Raw genomic sequence first — 23,092 nt, 5'->3', positions numbered from 1 at the left:
CACATTACTAAATGTGATGCAGAAATAGAAGCAGAAAAAGCTCTTTAAAAAGATAAGATTTACAGCCTATTATTTTCATTTATTATCCATGCTTTTCAAATGGCATCAATTTACAAAGTCATTAAGTACATACAGGGCTCTGATAGTTTCAGGTGTAAAACAGACTAGTTTCTCACAACAGCTTAGAGTTCTATTGTGCACAGAGTAAAGTGTATAGAGTAAAACTCGATACCATTGCAATTCTCATGTATACACAGGAAAATGTATGGAATAGCTGTAAATATTTACTCTTAAAGAAAATTAATTGCCCTGGGTGCAATATTCCTGTATCAAGGTTCAGTAGTTTACAGTTACCTTCCACATTAACATAAAAATTTATCGCAAGGGATGTCAAAATCCATTAAGTCCCATGTTGTTTGTTTATTACTGATCCATTGCTGGAGGCAATTAGCTCCATCCCTAACCAGGATGCATTAGCAGGCTGACTCCAGTGCAAAGTCAGAATGGGGAACATAAACCACCTCTGAAAAAAACAGATTTGCAGACAGAAACAAATTGAGGAGTGCTCATGAAATCTATCACATAGCTGAGTAATAAAGGAAGTATCTCTATCTCTAGGTGGGTAGTGAGCATCTTTGGAAATAAAAATCTAACTCAAGTGATTTGTTGAAGTTAAGAGTTCATGCACCTTACAGGAACACACCTCTACTAAATTCATTATCCTGTTATATAACTGGAGCCATCTTAAAGCTTTTGAAACATTTCAACAATTCCCACACCTGCACAGTGTGTGTACACAAGATCACGGTAATCCTTTTTTAGCGCCAATCACAGCCTTACCTCAGCTAAACACAGAATCTTACTTCTTTAAGATATCCGGGCCCGTGATTGGAAACCTTGACCTACTCTCAAAGTCATCCTGCTTTTCAAACTTATGATTCTGTTGATACTGTAGAAGCCAGCAAAAGAAATCAGCTGCAGTCTCAGAGCTATGTAACTGAAGAAAAGACGCCAGTAAAACTTGCTCCTGTCATTAAAGAGAAGAGACAAAACCCAACCAGCATTCAGCTTCCCAAAGCTCTGTGATCTAATTCTACACAAAAGGCTTAATAAGGTTTAGGCTCATAATACAATTAGTAATTTAGCTCACAAATTAGACTATATATTAACACTCCAGCAGAGACATCAGCCATATGAGGATTAAGAAGGAATCTTCTGCTCTCAATACAGAGCGAGAACTTGAATGTTTTAATAGACCACTTCAGCTTCTACTAATGTGAACATATATTGCATTGTACAGAATGATATGAGCATGGCCAGTACCCTCTCATATATTGAATTTTCATCAATGGGAACCATGATAATAATTTGTACTGAGCTCATCTTAAAGCATAATTTTAGCTGGTAAAAATATCTACTGATAGTACAGAATAGACTGCATATGAATTAGATGTGCACATAAAAACAAGGGCCAAAATTAAAATGTCAGCATGGACAAAACACAGGTTAACCCAAGTTATGGATATTATATTACAACATTTAACTGCAATATTTGAATAAAGAAGCAACTGTTATCCAAATCTTTGCATATGACATTTATTCTGTATCTGTTAAGAATGAACACATGTAATAAAAGATACTTCATCATCTTCTCCCACAAAAGGGCCCAAAAAATTTAGAAAATAACTGATATCTCTTGCCTACTACATAATGGCACATTTTCACACAGAAAAAATAGTCCAGATGAATTTTCAGAGGTAGGCTAAAAAGGCAAAAGCCCCACTCTACTTATTACAAGGAGCTAAAATTTCAATTGCAGTGTCTGAAAAGTGCTGTAACTTACAGAAAACTATATGTGTAACTACATTTCTACAAAATGCCAATATTGGTGTGTTCATGCTGACTTGTGTTAACACCTGATTTACTTGCAATTATTATGTCAACAGGAGCTTTTTGTAATTACTTTCACAGTATGCCCAAAATGGACTGTATTCATCTTGCGGTTTGAGCTTGTGTTTGTATAATTAGGGCCAGCATTGCTAGTTCTTTTTCGCCTGAAAAACAAACAAACAAAATCTTCATCAGTTTACTTCACACTCTAGTAAAAACCATTCACACCCAAATAATATTATGAACAATGTCCATCTGGTCTGAAATCTAGATCTGGCTGCTGTCTCTCATTCCCCACCTGCACTGCCTGCTGTTCCTATCAAGTGTTCAGTGTGAATCCATTCAGTGCAAAGCAAGACTTTAACTTCACTCGTTCCCAGTACTTTGTCATAAGCACACGCTTTGCTGGCATGTGTGTTAGCCCATGTATGGGACCACTTTGGTCTTATTTGTCTCAATTAAAAAAAAAAAAAAAAAAAAAAAAGAGGCAAACCCCCCTAACTTGCTATGACTTAGGCAGTCAGGAATTGTATCCCCAAGCTTTTACCACAGCCCCCCAGAGGGTCTGGGGTTTTCTCAAAACATGCAAGTAGGTCTCCAAACTGTAAGGCCAAGATAGTGGCCCATATCCACAGAATATCCACATCAGAGCTACCATCCTGCAGCCTCAGCTCTCTCCTCAGCTCAGTCACTGCTGCCCAAAGGATGAGTTGGCAGAGGAAGACACAAACGATTTGAGGAGAGGAAAAGAGAAGGTTGCATGGAGACCTCATAGCAGCTTTTCAGTATCTGAATGGGGCCTACAAGGACGCCAGAGAGGGACTCTTCATAAGGAACTGCAGTGACAGGACAAGAGGGAACGGATTCAAACTGAAAGAGTAGGTGGAAGTGTTCAAGCCCAAGTTGGATGGGGCTCTGAGCAACCTGGTCTAGTGGGGGGGTTGGAACAAGATGATCTTTAAGGCCTCTTCCAACCCACACCATTCTATGATTCTATTTGTGGAACGTAGTGATGAGAAGCCGAAATCAACAGAGAAAAGGAGGTGGAGATAGCACAGGAGGTGGCCTGGTGGTTATCAGTTTTGTTAAATATGTATGATATTTTCTCTGGAATAGATGTTACTAAAGTGCAATTTTAGAATTGTGAGCAGGTAAGAACCCTCCCTCTTCCTCTGCACAAAATTCCACAGTACACAGCTCTAGGAAATTACTATAATTGGCTAATTCTTTCTTCTATTGCTAGACCACTGGGCAGAGTCAAAGCACTGAAACAACAGAAATGTGGCTGCTGGTGAATGTCACGTATTTGCTCAATGCCAGTTTGAAGCATACAGATCCAATTTTTTTGCAGTTCCACTCCCAAAGGTCCAGAAATACACATCATCTAAGTCTGGCATACAAGCAGGAATTAATTTTTCACTGCTGCAAATCTAGCGTGACACTCTGCAGTTTGTGAAGACTTTAACAGAGTGAGTTCCGGAAAAGTGAGATTTCTCACTCACAGAGAGTGAATGGTTCCCAAACTGTGGTTGTGAAACTGTGATCCACCCACTATGTGCACTGATTTGAAGCAAACAAACCTGTGAGATACTACTTGACTCGAGGAGATCCACTGTGAACCAATTCATGAAACCACGAGTTTATATTCATTTTGAAATCAGAATCTTCAAAAACACAGTTTTCATTGCGAAGTCTTTGAGTTTGGCCTACACATAAGAAACTGACTCTATTTTTTGCAGTGAATGCAACGGAAGTGACAGGCAAGCTATATCTTTAAAAACACGAATTTCCATGTTGCAGTCTAAACTGCATCTATCGCATGTAACAAGAACCTCCAAATAGTTTCTGACTGAAGCCAGAATGACTCCACTGCTTCTGTTTTCCATTTCCACTTGTCACCAAGTCATTACAGAGATCTTCCAAAATAAAAATTTAGACTTCCGAAGGCTGTACCTGTTTCTCTGTAAAAATCAGAGAAAATATTTCAAATGCAGCAGACCATGCATGCATTATTTACATTCCTGCATTCCCCTTGAAGTGACCTTGGCCATTCAGCTAGATAAAGCCCAGACGGTCTTTATCTGAACTTCTCAGTCTGAACATATGCTTCACTCCTACTAGCCAGAATTACTATTTGCTCTTCAACACTGCAAGTCCACTATATGACAGAGGAAGGTACAGGAGGATAAGGCTGAATTCCACATTCAGCAATGATCTGCCAGTCAATCAATCCACAAGCACCACAGCATGTTTATCTACAACTGAAAATAGAAGTAGCTGAGTAATATTATTCTTAGGTGGTTATTTCCATGTCATTTCCCTGCATGGATAATCTTATTCTAGATACTGGGCTACAATTTAAACAAACATTTTAAGGCTTTTTATGTATACACCTTTTTGTGGCCATGTAAAGTTTTTAACAAGGGTAACATTTAACTGCCCAATATTCAGGATGCAAAGAAGTAACAGATTTTAGCAAACTTTCTGAAGAGCAATTGTACATCCAGCTCTGAAGCCTCTGCAAGACTCATTTAAAAACCCCAATCCACATCTGCTGTTGGTGCACTGCTGCTGCAGAAGTCAGGTTTTTATTTGTCAAGAGTGCATTTCAACTAGTCTCAGGCTCCCGAACCCTATGCAATTTCAATGCGTATTTGCTCTAAATGGCGTGTGCTTGTCTCAAACACTCCTAACAAACCCCAGCATTTTCCAAATCCTCGAATGAAAATTCTAGGCTAATGCACATAAATCCCTTACTAGCCTAGATTTATGAAGGCAATTCTAACAACAACTCCTGAAGTAAAAATAAATAAAACACACCTCATGAACTTTATATGTGATCTTCAATCCACGTGCTTTTGTTGTCACTATAAACAGGAGGTAGTAGTGTTGGGCAACATACAGGCTTTCACTTGGCATTTTCAACCTCTAAGGTTTTAAATAAATATTAACTTTAATTGTGTTTTGGTTTTGTTGGTTTCTCAACCAAAGGTCTGTGACACTCACAGACCTAACCCCAAAAGATTTCTTTCCTATTTAGAAAGTTGCTTGTTCTCCTGAGCTAGCACTGAATCAAGACAAGGACATCTCTCAGACACGGTAAAAAGGGCATCAGCGGCACAGTGCCTTAGAATTATTACCAGGACAACAATTTATCTTACATAACTGAGAAATTACTTCAGTATCAAGCTGTCTCTGCAGAAGTTAAAAAGAAAAACAGCTTAAGTGATGTGTTATGTAAGTGCTTATAATAAAGTGTTAAATGCCGTGCTTTGCAAAATAATCATCTACTCTGCAGAATTCAGAAAAGGTAACATGAAAGGAAAAAAGGCTATAGCAATTTTCAGTCATTAACATAAGAACTACCCCACTGAGAGCTATGGTTCCTGGAAATGTCCACAACTGTCTCCATCTCCTAAACATGTGACAGTATTTAAGTACTCGGTTGAGTTTCAAGGGAAAACTGAAGTTACAGGTGGTGACAAATGACAGCTGTAGATGTTCTCTAACTATTTCGGGGGGTTCTGAACTGTCATCCTCCTTTTTTTAATATTTTTTAAATGGAAATTTAGTAGATTTATCAGCTATGGGGAGTCGGGAGGGGAAGAAATTCCTACCGGTTCAAACTAAACAAAAACCCCACAGAATGAACAAAAAGGAAAGTTTGGCCACGAAGATCCTCCTCACCCATGTCACAGTCAAATTCCAGAGCACAGATTTAAATCTGGGTCTCCCACACCTCTGTGGGAGTTCTGATCACTAAGCAACTATTACAACAGGAGTTAAAATATATATCTTTGTCTTCATGCTGTGCTCCAGGGGTGTGATTCACGTTAGGCTATGTCATGCCAGTGTGGAACCAGAAAAATATCCAGGCTCAGAAAGTTCCACAGAGAGAAAATCATTTCCTTTTAGGAAACTCAGCCTTTGCTTGAGACAGAAGCTGGTAACATTTTTTTTTTTAAACTGGGGAGCCCTTTTCTCAGAAACTAGAGAAACTCTACACTCAGAAGCTATGTAGACTTGGTAACCAAAACTTTAAAAACTGGATGTAGATGACCACTTCTTGGTCCCAAATTACTGTATCAGCCATGGCAGAATTATGAAGCATCAGCTCTCAAAATAAGGAATTGTTTGACCACAGTGGGAAAAGAAGGAAAAAAAATGTACCTCCCCTGCAACTACCTATGCTGCAAGTACATCAGGAAAAATGCCACAGTCTGCTAATGGGTAATTAATTCATCAACTTTAAGACACAGACATACAAACTGCATAGATTACAGGCATATACACAAGTACATAGGAGCAGGTATCATGGATGGAAATTATTTACTCAGTCTAGTGTATATTCACCAGAAGAACGAATGTGAATAGCCACCCTATTCTTTTACCTATAACAACCCCATTAAGAAAACCTTAAGCATTATGTTCCACCTGGAAGTGCACAGAAAGTCCTGTAGTATCCTCCTCAATCTTGTGTTAGCATCTTATAAGCACAACTAAACAGTTCTTTCACCTAGTCAGCCTACCTTTATGCTCTACATAATTAAAGAGCCACTGACAAAAATATTCTATCCACTATATTACTTATAAATAGAGAGTTTAAACAATATTTGATTTTAAAGTGTGATAGGATTCAAGATAATAAAGCACCATCTTCCTGAAAACTTCCTCAAAATAACTGTGCCTTAAACATTAAAAAAAAAACCCAAATAACAAAACAATAAACAACCAACCCCAAACAAATACCGGGGGGGAGGGTGTCAAATAAAAACCCTGCTCTAATACCGGTATGTGATGCTCTATTTCATTCTCCTAGAAGATGAAGAGCTAAAGTGATGAAAGAGGTAATTAGCTGTTAGTTATTCCAGAGCAAAACCACATTTGTAGTGATTAACAAAAAAATGTTGTAAGAAATATTTATAATAGCTTAACATTGGAGAAGACTAAAAAGAAAAAGGTCGGGAGGTATAAAAAAGCTAATCTACCCTGCAAAAAACCCTACTGTAACCAAAACTTACTGCTCTCTAAATCAGGGCACATTACATGTGGGGGGTGGGGAGGGGAAAAACAAACACATTCATAAGCAAAATCTTGGGTTTACACTGTTCCACAGAAAAAAATTAGAGTCATTAACATCATTACATTTAATCATATGTGTAAAGATAATCAACTATTGCTATGTAAAGTTGTCAGAAGGTATATTCGAACCTTGAATATATTATTAAAAACAAATGTGTTTAAAACTAAGATAATAAAAAACAAGAAAATGCGAACAATTATAAATGCATTTTTGGTTTCCAAATGTAATTTAGCTTCGTTTTTGACTTTACTTTTTTGGGGTTTTTTTCCAGCATGTCTTCCAGTAAGGTTCATCTCTTCCATTCTTCCAGCAAATGTTATACCTTCCTTCCCATCTTTCTCCCCCAACACCTAAATCTAACTTTTTTTCAAAACTCCTTTCTGTTAAGACTGCCACGGTTTTGTCGGAACAACTGTGGTCATTACTTTTTTTTCCCCTCCTACCATTTCATTTTATGCGGTAAAGGGTCACTGTTGAGTCAAACCCTTCTGGCTGAGACGCTTCTTTCCTATTCCCTGTAGCTATTGAGCATGAGTATGTGTTACAGGCACAAATACACCTTAATTTTTACTCTCAGAAATCTGGGCACAAACATGCCTTTCCTACATTTTTAAAGCATATGTGGGACCCTACCCTCTGCACCTCCTGGTAACATTAATGGAAGCCACGTGGCTTAAAAAACAACACACCTTATGCCAAAAGTAGAAGAGAATTCCACTGACAGCAACATCAGAGCTGAAGATAACTATTTTGAATGGAATAGAAAGGTTCTTAATAGGTTGTGAGAAGACTCACGCAACATTTAAGGTTGTATCTTAACCATCTTGATTGATCGTTAAAAAAAATCTTATCAGATCTCTGCAGCAATAACCCTTGCATTTAAAACACTAGGAAAGTACTGACAATATCTTTGTAGTTTTCTGCATTTTATTATGTACTTCTGCCATATTAGAGCATTCATTCGTCTTTCTGATGAATACTGAAATCAGCCTTTTTACCAGTAATTGAAAGTTCATTTGTATTATAATCAAACTGATGCAAACAAGCCACCAATGGATTAAAATTCTCTAGGTCACAAAAATACATCATCTATTTTCACACCTCCCCAGCCCCAAATACACCTACATTCTTACAAAGCCCAGTTCACAGTCCTTCCTCTTTCTATGCTTAGAAAAGTGGATTTAGAGATGCAGCTACACCTAGTGATCAGCAGCAGGTCACAGCAGGCAAAACTGAAAAACACTGCAGAAGTCTCTGAACACAGTTAGGTGAACAGTGACACAGGAAAATTTACTTCTAGATTTTTATATTTTTTTCCTAAATATATGACCATACGCTCAAAATTTGTTTTGCTTTCTTGAAATCCTCTTTAACACATTTATAACATTATACATCAGAAATACAGAACTGGAAGTTATCAGCAAAATCAAATTAAATAAAGTGGAGACTCATTTTTTCCCAAAAAAATTGAGCAGATAATTCAGCTGCATTCACACATTTACAAACAGTTTTTTCCTGTTGTGAAAATTTTCAGAACTACTACTTCTTTACACAAGAGTCATAAATGTGAGCTGAAAGGTTCATAATTACATGTCATTTCCTGGGGGAACATCTTCAAAACTTAGTGATTTAGCTACCTCAAATTAAGTGTTTGACAGTGATACAAGTTTGAAAAACAAGAGATACTCATCTCAAAACAGCACTTCCTTTAGCATAAAGTTGCAACAGGTAAAATATAGGTTCAGTTCACAGGTCCTGACCCCACAACATCACTGGACTTTGTTCCACCAAATCTACACTTATTATCTTCCACCAGCTGAATCCAACGATGCAAACTGAACAGATGGTCTCAGCAGTAACATGTAAAACTTCCCAGGCCATCAGCAACAAGGCCATTTGACATATTCACTGACCACTGCAGTGCACAAGTGAGTGCACAGGAGAAACAAACCACTTCCACACATCTTCAGATCAGACTCAAATGACATTAGTGAGATGGAGTTCAGGAGCTTGCTCACCCTATCCTAACGTATTTTGTGATTTGCCTGAAGATTTGTTCTCTCTAGCTGTCAATCTAACAACTTCTGTGAGCACTAAATATATTATTTTTTCATACATTATATACTGTTATATTGTTTCAGGATACTGTGATTTGTTTTCCTTATTAATTCTCATGACTGCTAAACTGTGAGACCAAATAAACACCACAGCATTTTTTCCCCCTGTGTTATTACATTCTTGCAACATTTTGTAGGATTTATTTTTAATTTCTGATGAGGTTTCATTACTAACTTCGTTATTATTTATTTAGCTGTTCATAACTAACATTCAGAACAGTTAAATAAAATAAACTTAGAAAACCAACCCAAATACCCACCACACAGTTTCTTTTTCAACAAACTGTGCCACTTCCAAAGCCTAGGCTCATTTTTACCTGAAGCATTCTAAAGTACATCCCAATTTACAGGGGAAGAGAAACTTCATTTCATTTAACTGTAAAAAGTTAAAACCCACCACATTTAGAAGTTGACTCTTCGAAATGCTTCCATTAATTTGCTGGACTATTTTGAATATGAATAGTCTTAGATGTAAAACAGAAATCAAGTCATTCACCTATTCACCTAACAGCTGTAATAGGAGCAGCAAAAATCTCTAACAGCAGGAAGTTTGGTTTGAAAATCTTCTCCCACAGCTCTCACTGTTTAGCGAGGCCAAGTCCATGCTATAACTTTAGCTGGAATAGTTTTCTGGATGAGCTGACAACTGCGTCAGCCACTAATAAACCTGCATTTTCACTACCATATGTTACTTCCCTTAGGAAGTGCAGGCATACAGACTTGATGGATGGGTGGAAAGAAAGAAAAGCAGGTGAAATAAACGATGCAAACAAAAGCAGAATGCATTAAAATGAGATATAACAACACTTGGAGATCTTTGCTGCTGAAGTGATCAGAATAGCTATTAAAGGCTTTCAGAGAACCTAATACTATGAGAAATCTCTTTAAACACAGTTAATTATACCAGAAACTTCTTATTTCCTAGATATTGGTAGGAGCTTAATTTCATCTTCAATAGGACCTATGAAGACTTAACCTATATTCTTTCTTTTCATTTTCCTTCTCTGCAGTCACCAAACATCAATGTTATCACAGTAAGTTTCAACTTCAGCACGTCAAACTTCTCCTTACATCTCTTTTCTGGAAAATGTGATCCTTCTTTTTAGAGTGCCTACACCCAAAAATGAAACAGATTAATCTAAGGCACAACTTCTATTCAGAATGCAAGTTTTCATATTTTTAATTTTAATCCATGAAATAGCTTGAGGATTACTATTCTCTATGTAAAACCTTTACTAGACACTAGGAAAAGTAACTTTCAGGTTTTGTGCAGCACTCTTCCTCCTGTTCCTTTCTTCATAATTGCCACTAGTCCTGGTGCAAAGTTCATTACAAAAGCACTTTCAGTCCAGTCCATCCATCCCTCTCACTGCAATAGGACTCATCCCTTCTCAGAGAAAAACTAAAACTTTTTAAACCAATATTGTAAAAAGATAATATACAACTTTAATGCTTTTCATGGCAAAAGAGAATATAACAGACTAATAATAGTCCTCCCTGAGTCAGATTTCAGTTGTAAGTAAGAAGCACCAATTTCAGAATTCAGGTTATGTGCAAATTTACATCTATATCTGAACATGATGACTTCATAAACACAGTGCCTGAGGTCTATGACATTTCCTTGCCTTCAGTTTCAGCTCCCCATTTTGGTATTTGACAGAACTCATCCCATTCAGGCCCTTCATTTTATGCAAGGTCAAATATTTAAGTCTACAATGTCCCTTCTAACTTCCCACATTTCTATGTTTGACCTAAATCTCTTCCAGGAGTGAAGTGCTTCCCCTAGCCTGAATAATCTACCAAGTAGGTGGAAGAAGGAACACAGTGGAGTCAGGTGGCATCTTCTACGACAGAATATCACATTTCGGAGACTTCTGTAATATTAGCATTCAATCTTCACACAGAACCACTTAATAACATTTATGCTAAAATTATAAACGAAAACCAGATAAATGAGGTGTGCTACAGTTTCTCAGAAAGAAATTAAAAAAATAGTAAAAAACCCAAACGCAAAACAAATCTTGCAGAAAGAGCCAACCTACTTTTAAAACTTAGGATAAGCACCATTGTCCATTTAAGACAATGTTTTCAGTAACATCTCTTGAATTCAAATTCATGAGATCATTTGCTTCTTGAACTGATGAATCCAGAATTTTAAAATCTTTATTTAAGGACTCAGAGAAAATCTCATTGTTATTTACTGTTAAGCTGCTTTCAAAAGATTACTTGAAATCTCCCAGGCCTTAAAAAGCCAAGATCTGATCTTTCAGTAAGATTATTTTCTAAATAAGAAACTCAAATAAAACAATAGCTGAACGTAATGTTAGAACTAATCTTTGTAAAACAAATCCGTCAGTTTAGAAAAGGGTAAAAATAAAAATGGAATTATAAATGCCAAAGATTACCTAACTCACATATTGCTATTCTTTGCTTAGAACATGTGTGGAGTTGGTTTTGTGTCTTTTTTCTTTGTTTGCTTTTAAACTTTTTTTATAGGGTAGTCATAATAACTCCTGTCTGCAATAGGGGACAGCTATTACAAAAGATAACTACCCAACTCAAGGATGGGGTTTTCTGTCATTTAATTTCTATGACACTGCTGCGTTTTTTTCCCCCCAAGTCAAAATGACACCCAGGCACACGGTTCATATGGTAAAGTATAAAAATGGAAATTTCATCAATTTTGTTCTGAGTGCCAAGAATAAATATTTTAAAAAAGAATTCTCTATGTGCATCTTCACAATAATCTTCAGATTCAATATTTAACATACATGTACATATGCATACATGGGGAGAAAACAGGGCAGATTCTGCATCCCATCCCACCCTTTGCAACTTCACTACAGTGTGTGAATTGCAGCCTCTGTTATACAGTACTTCAGAAGGTCTGGAATCCCACCTTTGAAAAACCTATATGCACGAGTCATCTGTGAATTGTTTGTGGTTTCCAGCACAGTTCTCTCCACTGTGTGTGTCAAGGAAATGAATACAAATAAAAAACTAATGTGGGATTGTTCTTCAGCAACATGAACAGCACTTCAGTGCTGACTCTAGTATAGTACCAGCACATCAGACGCACAAGCCATTTAAATATCCAGAAACGGAAGAGCTGCCCCAGCTTAACTTTAAACAAGAAGAAAGACAGTTCACTCAAGTCAGCCATGAGTTACGGATTTATCTTAATAAAGCAAGAGCTCCCATTGAAGTCTGGACACTAGACTCCCAACATTAATGAGTTATAGGGCTAATATAACTGAGTCCAGTTCCATAATTCACTGCAGAGCACAGCTTCATCCTAAAAGAAGTGTTTGGAAAATATTTCATCATTGTTATATATCACCTCGGAACAAAACATTTTTCTGCTCAGAGATCTTCTGTCTCGTCTGCAATAAAAATGTTGGCAAGAAACTAGGGGAAATGCAGCTATGTACACAAAAAGTCCTTGGAACCAAATAAAACTCAGAATTTTTAATTTTTTTAGAAAGTTTTAAAACAGGCAACCAATTCCTAGCCATAAAAACTTGGTTTAGCCACAGTGCTACGTAGAAACAACATGTAATGTACAAAATATAAACTACTCTGCAGCCTGAGCAACAAGGAGTCAGAAATATTACTTCCCACCAGATCAAAGCACACTTCACATGAGCTGAAGACCAGATGTCTTCAATTTAAAGTGCTTTTCAGTTGCACTAACTTCATGTTAGGAACAAAACAAACAAAAAAAATCTGAAGTTACTCTTTGCAGTGAAGCGCACAGAACTATTTCACAATCCAAATTTTTGTCTAAAATTACGCGTTTCTCCAACATATAAATAGGACAGGGGTGTAGGCAAGGGGCTCGAGACCAACATAACCATCTGCAGGTCCGGGGCTTCGGGGAACGAGAGGAACGCTGCTGATGGGGCACTTCTACGTGCTCTTCCCCGGGTAGTGCATCCCGGTACCGCTTAGGCGAGGGCAGCTTCTGCCCTGCCCTCTCAGGTGACGATCTGGGGGGGGCTGCAGAAAGCGCGGGGCCAGGGCTCTACCTCCGGCTCTGCCGGCGTTCCACGGCCGCACCCCCGGGCAGCGCCGAGGGCGGGGAGCGCCGGGGGCCAGCGCGGAGGCACCGGCGGGCAGGCAGGGCAGGCACCGCGGGCCCCTCCGGGAGCACCGCCAGCCCTCCTGCCCCCGTCGCCGGAGCCAGGGCTGCGGACGGAGCGCCGGGGGCCGGCGGCGGCTCACCTCGCCCCTCCGCCGGGGCAGCGGGAAACTTTCGGGAAGTCGGCGGCGGAGAAACGCCGGAGAGCCCGAATCGCGCCCGTCCCTCCAGCCCTGCCCTGGAGCTGCCCGAGCCCCGCCAGCCTGTCGCCCTTCCATCGAGGCGCAGGGGCACAAGCCGAACGGCATCCCCGCACCGCCGCCGTCTCCGGACACTTTTTCCACCCCAGGTACGCAATGGTTTCGAAGTGTCAACCCCGTCAGGGGAACGGGGAGGAAAAAAAAAAAAAAGGCAGAAGAAAACAAAAAAGCAAACCAGACCCCCACCGACTGCGAAGTGGCAGCGATTCCCCCCTGCCCCTTCGCCGCCTGGCCCGCGGGAGGGATGCCTGGGGGTAAGGCGACTCCTTACCTGTGAACGTCTGCGCTCCCGCTGCCAGCAAAACTCCGGCCAAAGTAACCAGGCAAGTTCCAACTTTCCCCATATTTCCACCCCTTCCTGCTCCGGGTCCAGCAAAGTGCCAAAGTGTTTGCCAAAGTAGGAGGCGCCCCTCTCGCCCCCCTCCAGTCCGTGGGGCAGGCGAGGAGGGGGCAGCCGGATTCCCCCCACTTGGTGCCTCGCGGGCTGGTTTCCCCTCCTCGCCCTCCGTCCGCTCTTCAGGGCAGGGGAAGAGGGTGCGAAGTGTCCGCGGGCCGCGGGCCGCCCGCCGGTCTGCCTTCCTCCGGCCACGCCGCTGCCCCGGTGGGCGCCGCTCGCCTCCCCCGGTGCCCGGGGGGGCACCCTTAATCCTGGAGCCTCCTCGGCCGGCGCCGCCGCTAGTCCCGGTTCAGCTCGGCTCCCTGACTGACTCGCGGTCCCCCGCGGCGGGCGGGCGGGCTGAAGGGAGCGCGGAAAGTCACGCCCAGCCGCCGGCGCCGCCGCTCTCTCCCGCTAGAGGGCGAGGCGGCCGGAACCCGCCGCCGACAGCAGCTAGGGGGCGGCTGTCGCCCGAGGGGGGAAGCGCTTGGGTCTCCTTCTCGCCCCACTGCCCCGAGCGCGGCTCTCCACGCAGAGGTGGCGCCGTGCCGGGCAGGGCGATGTCGAAAGTTCGTGGATAGTGGAGGGAGGAGAGGGAAGAGAAAGGGGAACAAAAAAAAAAAAAAAAAATAGAAAAAGAAAAATTTCAGCCAGGCGTCTCGGTAACTTTGCCGCGGGCCGGCCCCGGCCGGAGCCGCCGGCGCTGGAGTTGTGACCGCCGTGGGTACTTTCCCCGTCGGGACGGGGCCCCGAGGGGACGAGCAGCGCGGCCTCGGGGCAGCGGCCTCGGGGCAGCGACCTCGCCCCCGCCCCGCCGCCCTGGCGCTGCTCCGGGCACCGGGACAGGGAACGGGAAACGAGGGAGGGGGGGAGAGCGCTGGCTTTCCATCACCGCTTCGGTTTGTTTGTACAGGCGGTCTGGAGTCTGTCTGAAGAACTAGTTGGAGGCCACCGCTCAGCCTTCCGCGGGAACCGCAAGCGTAAGAGCCCTGCCCGCACAGCGCTCGGCTAATGCCGAGAGAAAATTAAGATGTAAATGGGCTCTCCGGGCTGGAAAGGAGAGGCAGTGTCTTGTAAATTAAATGGTTTGCATTCGGGTGCTGCTCATAAAACTTGAGCGCCTTGCTTAGCTCTCGGTAACAGCGACCCTTGGCCTCCCCAGAGCGCTCCGGGAAGCGACTTCTGGAGATCGCCCACCCCCGCCCCCAGCACAAGACACGGGGGCAGCTCCTACTTCTGCAAGGGAGAATAACGTCAGGAATTGGCAGGGTTAGAGAGTGAATGATGGAAATAAATCACATTAAAATGGCAGTTATTTTTCATTATTTGCAGCGTGTGACTTTTGGCATTGATCTCCACGTCACGTATGAAACACTGCCGCTTGACAGTCGTCCTCACACTGGGGCTTTGGCTCTTGGTGTCCATGGCACTGCAAGGATGTGTTTGCTGGTTTTAAACCACTTCTTTCTAAAGTGTAGCTCAAGAGGTGGAAATATTTTTGTTGGCTCCCGCTTTCTATGAAAGCTTTTTCTTTCAAGTGCAACTGTGGCCAAATTCAATACCTTGCCTATTCCATGTGGGTTATTAATAAAACAGTAAAACCAAGAATCTAGATAATGCTAGAATTAAGGGTTTGATGTTCTAGGTACTCATTTATCTCCAGCACGAGTCCTCTGTTTTCCATGCTGCTCTTATATATAGTTAGCTTACTTCATTCCTGTTTCAATTGAAGTCAAAAGTCCACGCATCCCCCGCATGGTCGTGCAAGTTACAACATATTAATGATTTCTGCATATTTTATATTATTTTTACATACAACACATAATCTTCAAACTTACGCACACAGCTGTGTCATTTCCAGGGATCGCCCAACCATGCTGTTTTCGGGACGCTGTTCTATTATGTTTTGGGTAATGCATCTGTTACGTGACGCAATCTTTGCGACGGGACGTGAACTTTGAGATGTGTGAGGGTATGGCAGCTACCTCAAAAGTTAACGCAAGGGGGCAGAATAGCATTAATTGTTGTGTTCCTGACGTCAGACTTTTTCTTTTGAATCGTGAGCCTTCTCTTAGTTTATTGTTTGCCTGGACCTTCACAGTCTTCCCTTTTGGCCCCCGAAGAAGTTCCCTTAATTCCCCAAAGCCCTGGTAACCCACGGGTATTTTGTAATAAAAGTTATTTTTTTTATTTTAATTTTCATTTTTTTCCTTGTTACATAACTTCTGTATTTTCTAAAAATTAGAAACTCTAGCTAGTCTTGCAAGTGCTACCTTTGTAACTAAAAATCTTTAAAAACTCGAATCTCGTAAATAACTAGCAGTAGATTAAACTTTAAAATGTGTTTTCTAGTAGGTCTGTACTATAAATCCAAAAATGAGCAGTTACACCAATGCTTATGCTAATGATGACCTTTCTCGGTTCGGGATGCCCAGACACACATAAAATTGTGTGTCTGGTCAGCCACTGTCAATCCCAACAGAGTAACTCTCAACCTCAGCTTTTTCACAGAAAATAGAAAATTCCATGTCTATATCCACAGCTATCTGGCCTTAGCTTAGTGAAGATGAGATAGAAAGTCACTGAATTCTGAGGATTACAGAAGAACATGTATGAGTGTTTGTTCAGTTACGGTAGGACTAAGTGCATGACCTTCAAAGACACAAATATTCCGCTTTACTTACGGCAAATGTAAGAAACAGTTAAGCTCCAGGGAATACCTAAACCAACAAGAACAATGGAAACACAGGTCATGCATGGCTGATCGGGAATTGTTAGCCGTGTCATAAATATCACAAAATTATTCCTGCAGAAAGGAGTCAAAGAATGAGACAGTAAGACCTGTAGAATAAGGAGGAAATCTGGAAATTTTCGTAACTAATTTCTAAATTTTAATGTACAGCAATAGGAAATGCACATAAACAGCCTTCATTGCAAAGATTTTTTTTTTTTTATTTTAAAATATGGAATTTGTATATGTTCCACTGGGGGGAAATTAAACAACTTGATGACAAATTATGAATAATTACACTGTTTATTACAGAAACTTCTCTCGCACAGCTGCTCTCTGCCTGCTAATCATTCTCTTGCTGAATAATTTCCAATATTCCAGATCTCTGAGCTACTTCTGGCAAATGATTTTTGGAAATTTCAAACTGACTGAGAACTGTATTACTGGTTAGAGAGGTCTGAGGTCAAAGTACTTATCATCTTGTGGAAACAAGATGACTTGTGTCAAGGATAAATTCTTAGAAAATGCCTACATATGGGTTTAACAATTAGTTATGTATTGTGTTTATCTATTTAGCTGTTATCTTTCCTTTAAGATGTTAATGATACTCAGTGCTGTTAATTCTGTGTTGCTGGTGCAAGATTAAGTAAATATATCTCAAATTCCATAAGGCATCAAGGCCATCCTGCGTAATCTGTAGCATGAAGTCACCCTTCCTATTATGACACAGAGCAGGAACACTCTCTTGCTCATGTTACAGCAGAAATAGAAAAGCAAAGACTAGTATTCAAATACTGGAGGAAGGCCCAAACATCCTGCCTTTTTTTGGCCTGTGACAATGCTGATTAAGTGGCCAAGAATGTGGGCTACACGGCTGTCACCTGATCTTTTGGTTCAGTAGCAGATAACATCACTTACAGCTCAAAGCTATTTTTTGCACTGTAAAGTAGTCAGACCAGAGTGATTTTTGCTAGCCCACTCTATCTTGTTTTAAAGCTCAGACAGACAAGCTTCATGAATCTTTCAATGACACTACTGTTTAAATATGGTGAAAGTTAATTTTCTTCAGAGGACAGTGGCACATTTTCTTAGTTAAGTACAGCTAATAAGTGAAAGTATGATGTGCTTTGTCAGAAGACAATGATTCACATTCTCTGTTTTTATCAAGGCTGCTTCTCTGCTACAGTGAAATTCGAATCACCTAAGAAAAATCACAAGGAGAAATATGCCCAACTGAAAAATGGGTGATTTTTTTTTTCGTTTGAGGCCCTTCTTAAATACAGAGCAACCTCTTCTCCTTTGCTAATGTTCACTTATCTTTAGGTAGCTTTCTCTTCTCACCTACTTTTTTACTGATATTCTTCACCTTTTCACTCCTCATTTTTGTCAAAAGCTTTTTTAAAAAAGGGTGTTCTTATCTATGTGCCAGGATTTATTGATTACATTATACACAATTATATTCTCTTTCATAATGTTGAGTATATCTGTATCCATAGATGCTGTAAAGGTTTCATTTGTTCCTGAAGAGCTATTTCAGTGATGAATGTTCTGAGTAAATCTTCTGGTGTTTAGTCAAAAAGTCAGGTATGCATCCTTCTGCCTTTTGTTGAGGGGTAGAGTGAGGATATAGTAGTGTCCTTAAAAGATCACATCCACCCCATACCCCATATTTCCTTGCCTCCAAGGAACAACAAAGAACTCCTTGTAATCTAAGGTCAGTCTAAAGCAGCTGCAAAAGTTGCTGCATACAAAATGTTCCATCTTTAGTAGAGGCTCATCATCTTTCCTGCTTATTGCTGCTGGGGCTTGCTGGCACTGGAACTGATCCCTGATCATTCATTTGGCACTGAGATCCTCTAATCACTGTAGCTGCTCCCTATCAGATATTGTCATGTGTAATGTGACTGCCTGTTTTGTTCTTTTTTTTTTTTTCTTTTTTTCATTACTAATGATTTGTGCAAGCATTTTGTCCTAAGGACGTCTTGCCTTATTCACTTGATCACTCTGAAGTTTGTGGTAATAAAAACTTAAGTCCTCTTTGTTTTCAGCTGTTAAAAAAACAACAGATATGGTTACTGCTAGTTCAAGACGAAGAACAAAAAATAACTGCATTGTGGAAGTACATCTATTTCATAAGGTATTCTGATATTTGTTATAATAAGATGTATAAGAGAGAGTGTTGCCTAGGCAGGTAGAAGCTTGTAAACTCATAAAAAATTTAACTCTATGTACGGTCCTGTCTCTTCTGCTGGAAGCAAAGTTTTTATTGCCATGATCAGCATAGTCTCCTTCAACCACTCATGTGGTTTGTACAGACAAGGAAGAACATGTACTTCATGCCAGATTGTGTTTGCTGTATTTTCATGTCTTGTCTTCAGTCCAAATTCTCTCTCGCATTCTGATTGTCAGCATTTTATCAGAAAACTATTGTTTTTAATGATCAACAAAGACTTAAAACCATTGTGGCTTTTACCTCTACTCTTAGAAGTATATCGCTCTTTATAGTATATATAAGAAGCAGGCCTCTTCAAACTAGAGCTTTCTGTCAGAGAACAGAAAGGGTCAGCTATTTCCCAAGGGATGGGGAGCCAAGAATTGAGTGCAGTAACATCTTTCAACAGGAGAGGGGCCAGGGATCTGATCTACCAACCCCAGCAAGGTAAGTAGGGCAGTCTGAGAGAGCATGGCCACATTCAGCCAAGGCTCCAAATCATGAAGTAAGTTCACAATGATGAGGTGGGTCCGAGAGGAAGCCAGGAAGACGATCTGCAGATAAGGATTAGGGTCATGTTCAGTGATCACCAAGCAGGTCCACTGTGATATCAACAAATGCAGTCACACAAAGATCAAAAGACGAAGGCATATACACCTGCCTCGAAAGGCACAGCCAAATTAACTCTAGTATACTGGAACATTAGAACCATGCTCGATTCTGCAGATACTGGATGTCCTGAGCGTCGGTCTGCCCTGATTGCCCATGAACTGTCACGTCTCAACATTGACATTACTGCTCTCAGCGAAGTTCGCCTTCACGAAGAAGGCAGCCTCAGAGAACATGGTACCGGTTACACACTCTTTTGATCAGGTAAGCACAGAACCGAAAAGCATCTCTCAGGAGGCGTCTTCATGATCAAAAAACTCTATTGTTCCACTGTGATAAGACAAGTCCAAGATCAAGCCCAGAAGTGAACCCACAGGTTGGGGCCTGGGTCAGCAGGGCCTGTGACCAGATATGTGGAGACCAGTGTTCCTACATCATAGCTCCAGCAGAGAGTGAAGGCCCCAGAGTGAGCTGAAATGGTGCTTATGGAACTATGATGCTTGTGGGGCAGAGGGTGTGGGTGAGGGCCCTAAGTGAGGCTGATTAGAGTCATTACGGAACTCAAAATCACCTCACTTCCCCCTTTGTGTCTTCAAATATATTACATGGTTTTTAATAATTTTTAATAATTCCCATACCTTGTAAAGGAAAGTATATACACTGATTTTCTTTTACTACTTGTCCTTAGCTTTTCCTGAAATGTGTATGTCCTTAGCTGTGTCTCTGTCCACATTTTCAGGAGGTACATACGGGAGACAAGAGCAAAATAGTCCAAATGCCTAATACTGTTAAACAAACACCTACCAAGAGTGTACAACCTTCAGGTTTTTGTAAGGTTGAATGGGATTGGTCAGGAGCAGAAAGAAACAGAAACACTGAATTGATCAAATGCAAATACTTGCAAATATTCATATATTCAGTCTTCAAAGTCTGTACAAATACAGACTGTAATATCATCTTTGTCACTCGTTGCTTTGATCTTGTCATTCATCTGGGCTAACATCCTTTCCTATTACAAATTTAGGCTTAATTTCATTGTCTTCAAAGTTCTGTACTGTTCCACCTCTCCCTACTCATTTGAACTTCAAGTTGCTATTCTTTCTATTCAGTGCTTCTATAATCAACCGTGTCAAGGAGATAGACCAAAAGAATTGAAATTTAGATGAGCACTGTGAAGTAAGCTAACTTCTCAGTCTTCCAAGCCAGAGTAATTGTTCTAAAATAAATTAGTCCTTATTACATAATAGAAGGAACATACATTGAGTTTCACCAGCAGAGCTATAGCGTTATATTTTTTCTGCTAAAAATATTCTAGTCCACCCCTCTCCACAGATAAAACCTTTTCTAGGGGTGGTTTTTCTGCAGGCTCCTGTTAGATGGAACCTTCCCTTTAGGAGTAATCCCTAGAAATGCTTGACAAAAGTTTGGTTTTCAGATGTTTTCTTAAAAGGAAAAACTGAAGCAGACAACTAAAATACTATGTCTGATGCCATCAGTGCTAACACTGGTGAATCATATCTGTGAGGGCCCTTCAGATGGTGTTTACAGTTAGGAAAACATATTTCTGACTTCTTGGGTGCATTCCATCAAAAATGCATAAAAGCAAAAGCCAACTGAAAACCCACATTCAATATAAGGTTAGTTTTCTTTCTGCTTGTGAACTTCTCTTGAGTTTCTTCAATCACATAAATTTTTCTCATTTTTCTTCAATGGCTCTGAATTAGCATCAGATAAGAGGAGCTGTGCCTTGGCATAAGATAACTTTTCCAAAAGTTCTTTTACAGTTAATTGGGAGTTTGTGAAAAAGAGGAAGTGAAATATGCACCCTCTTTATTTCTTTTTGTAGCTCTTGCAAAAACAGTCATTGATGAATGGAATTAGAGTTCCTTCACCTCTTTGTTACTAACTCTGGCTTAGCAATGTAGCATTCATGTTGTCAGCAGCACCTCTAGACAACTCCCTACTATTTCATGCAATTGTCACATGAGATGCATGAGACATTATTGGAACATGAAGTTAAGATTCTTATTTTCCTACAGTTGTAGTTGAACAGAAGGACATGCACCTTAAATCTTGTCTTTCAACAACAAAAAAAATTATTTTTTTTCCTCTGAAATCTACTTTAACAACAATTTATAGTGTTGCAAAACACTGTGGTACCTTCTCATCAGAGGCAATTCTGAGCAGGCAGGCACAGTAGTCAGTGATGCAGAATCCATCAGAGAGGCAGCATATGAGCATAAATGTAAGTACCACCTCTCACAACACCACCTGTGCTGACTGGAGGTTTTTACCTTAATATGTTTAAAAGTTGCTGATAAGTAAATTATATGTTATAATTATGATATCTGTAAATTACACCGTTTGTCTTAGTCATTTGTAGAATTTATTTTATATTTGTGTATTTGGAAGTATTTGAATTTTTTTTTTAAATGATAATAGAGGGTCAGGGCGGTACTACAAATTTGAGGTGTTCATGTGTAGAATCTATTCTTATTTAGTAGGGGTTTTTATTCTTTATTTTCCTTTTTTAAATATTTCTGCTTTTTTAGAAAGGGGAGGAATCTATTTTTATATACTTATGATTGAATTCTTGTTGGTGTTCACTTGTGCAGAATGATGAAGAGGCGTGAAAGTTAAATGTGCTTCATACCATCATTTTTTCCTCTTGATTGCTTTCATACCAACAGCAGATGTCCAGTGAAGGGACACAAATATTTCCCTTTAGGAAGTCATTCCACTGAAAATAATGGGAGCTTATTTAAATAGCGTAGCCCTGAGGAGACAAAGTGGGGAGCAAGCACAGAAGAGAATAAGAGCAGAAATGTATTCGGTCAAAGAATGACTTTATTTGCATGCCGTGTAATTTTTTAACATGTTACACATAATAAAATGAGTAGGAATTCAACTACCCGTTGATTTGTCAAAAGCATTGGGAATGATAACTTGAAATTTGGTGTGACCATGGATGCTATTCATTCTCCTGCTTCATGCAGTATTGTTCTAAAAAATCAATTTTGTAATATTTTATTTTATACTGTTACATTATTTTATTAAATATAAATTAAGAATTCTGATGGATACAAATGTGTGGTAAAACATAATGCTGAAATGGATTCCTCTCACAAGTTAAATAACCATTCTGATGAGACAAGAGTAATAAAATAAAATAAAAGCATGATAAGTAGAAGTCAGGAAAGCTTTGCAGATGTGGTGAGTCATTACATATTACTTTATTTTTCAAAAGCAGTACTGATCCTGCTGTTGCTTGTTGTGCAGAACTTAGGTTAAAGTTAATGGGAATTATATGCACAGGAAAGCTGCATTGTGGAAGTTCTGGGAGTTTTTTTACCCTCACACCACTATTAATGGGAATTACAGGTGTGGTTTGGGGCAGAACCATTACCCATCTAAAAAAAGTCTAGTCATATTCGAAGGGCTACACAGTAGTATCAGTTACAGATCTCAAAAAGGTGAATCAGTGGCAAATGAGGAAATGTTCGCTCCCGTCTCCTACAAAACGATCAGATTTGAACATTGCTGAGGAAAATTTTCATGTTGAGGAACTGATCAGACATTGTGTGGAGCTATAAACTAATGGTGTGTTGTTTCTGGAGACACGGAGGTAAATCAGAGGCAGTAAATTTTCATCAAAAATCCCTATTGTTTTTACAGTACAAACAAAAATATTAAAGGAATATTACTTAAGATGAAGCACAACAAGTTATAAAAC

At 40.1% G+C, this 23,092-nt stretch overlaps 1 protein-coding gene across 10 annotated transcripts in view; it reads right to left on the bottom strand.

Moving 5' to 3' along the window:
- PTPRM (protein tyrosine phosphatase, receptor type M) overlaps nt 1-14,144 on the bottom strand; it is a 459,625-nt gene extending 445,481 nt beyond the window's left edge. For 7 of the 10 annotated variants that reach the window (XM_027650889.1, XM_027650890.1, XM_027650892.1 and 4 more), the window contains exon 1: nt 13,703-14,144. In XM_027650889.1, the coding sequence (XP_027506690.1) occupies nt 13,703-13,775 (73 nt within the window). In that variant the 5' untranslated portion in view covers nt 13,776-14,144. The remainder of the gene's footprint in view (nt 1-13,702) is intronic. The other 3 variants (XM_027650895.1, XM_027650897.1, XM_027650898.1) reach the window with 1 other exon arrangement.
- Between the last annotated feature and the right edge of the window lie 8,948 nt (nt 14,145-23,092).

Source organism: Corapipo altera, unplaced genomic scaffold (assembly GCF_003945725.1).
Source record: "Corapipo altera isolate COAL_440 unplaced genomic scaffold, ASM394572v1 24, whole genome shotgun sequence".
Classification (NCBI taxonomy): domain Eukaryota; kingdom Metazoa; phylum Chordata; class Aves; order Passeriformes; family Pipridae; genus Corapipo; species Corapipo altera.
The sequence above is the reverse complement of the archived record's forward strand: the minus strand, read 5'-3'. Positions and strand labels throughout refer to the sequence as shown.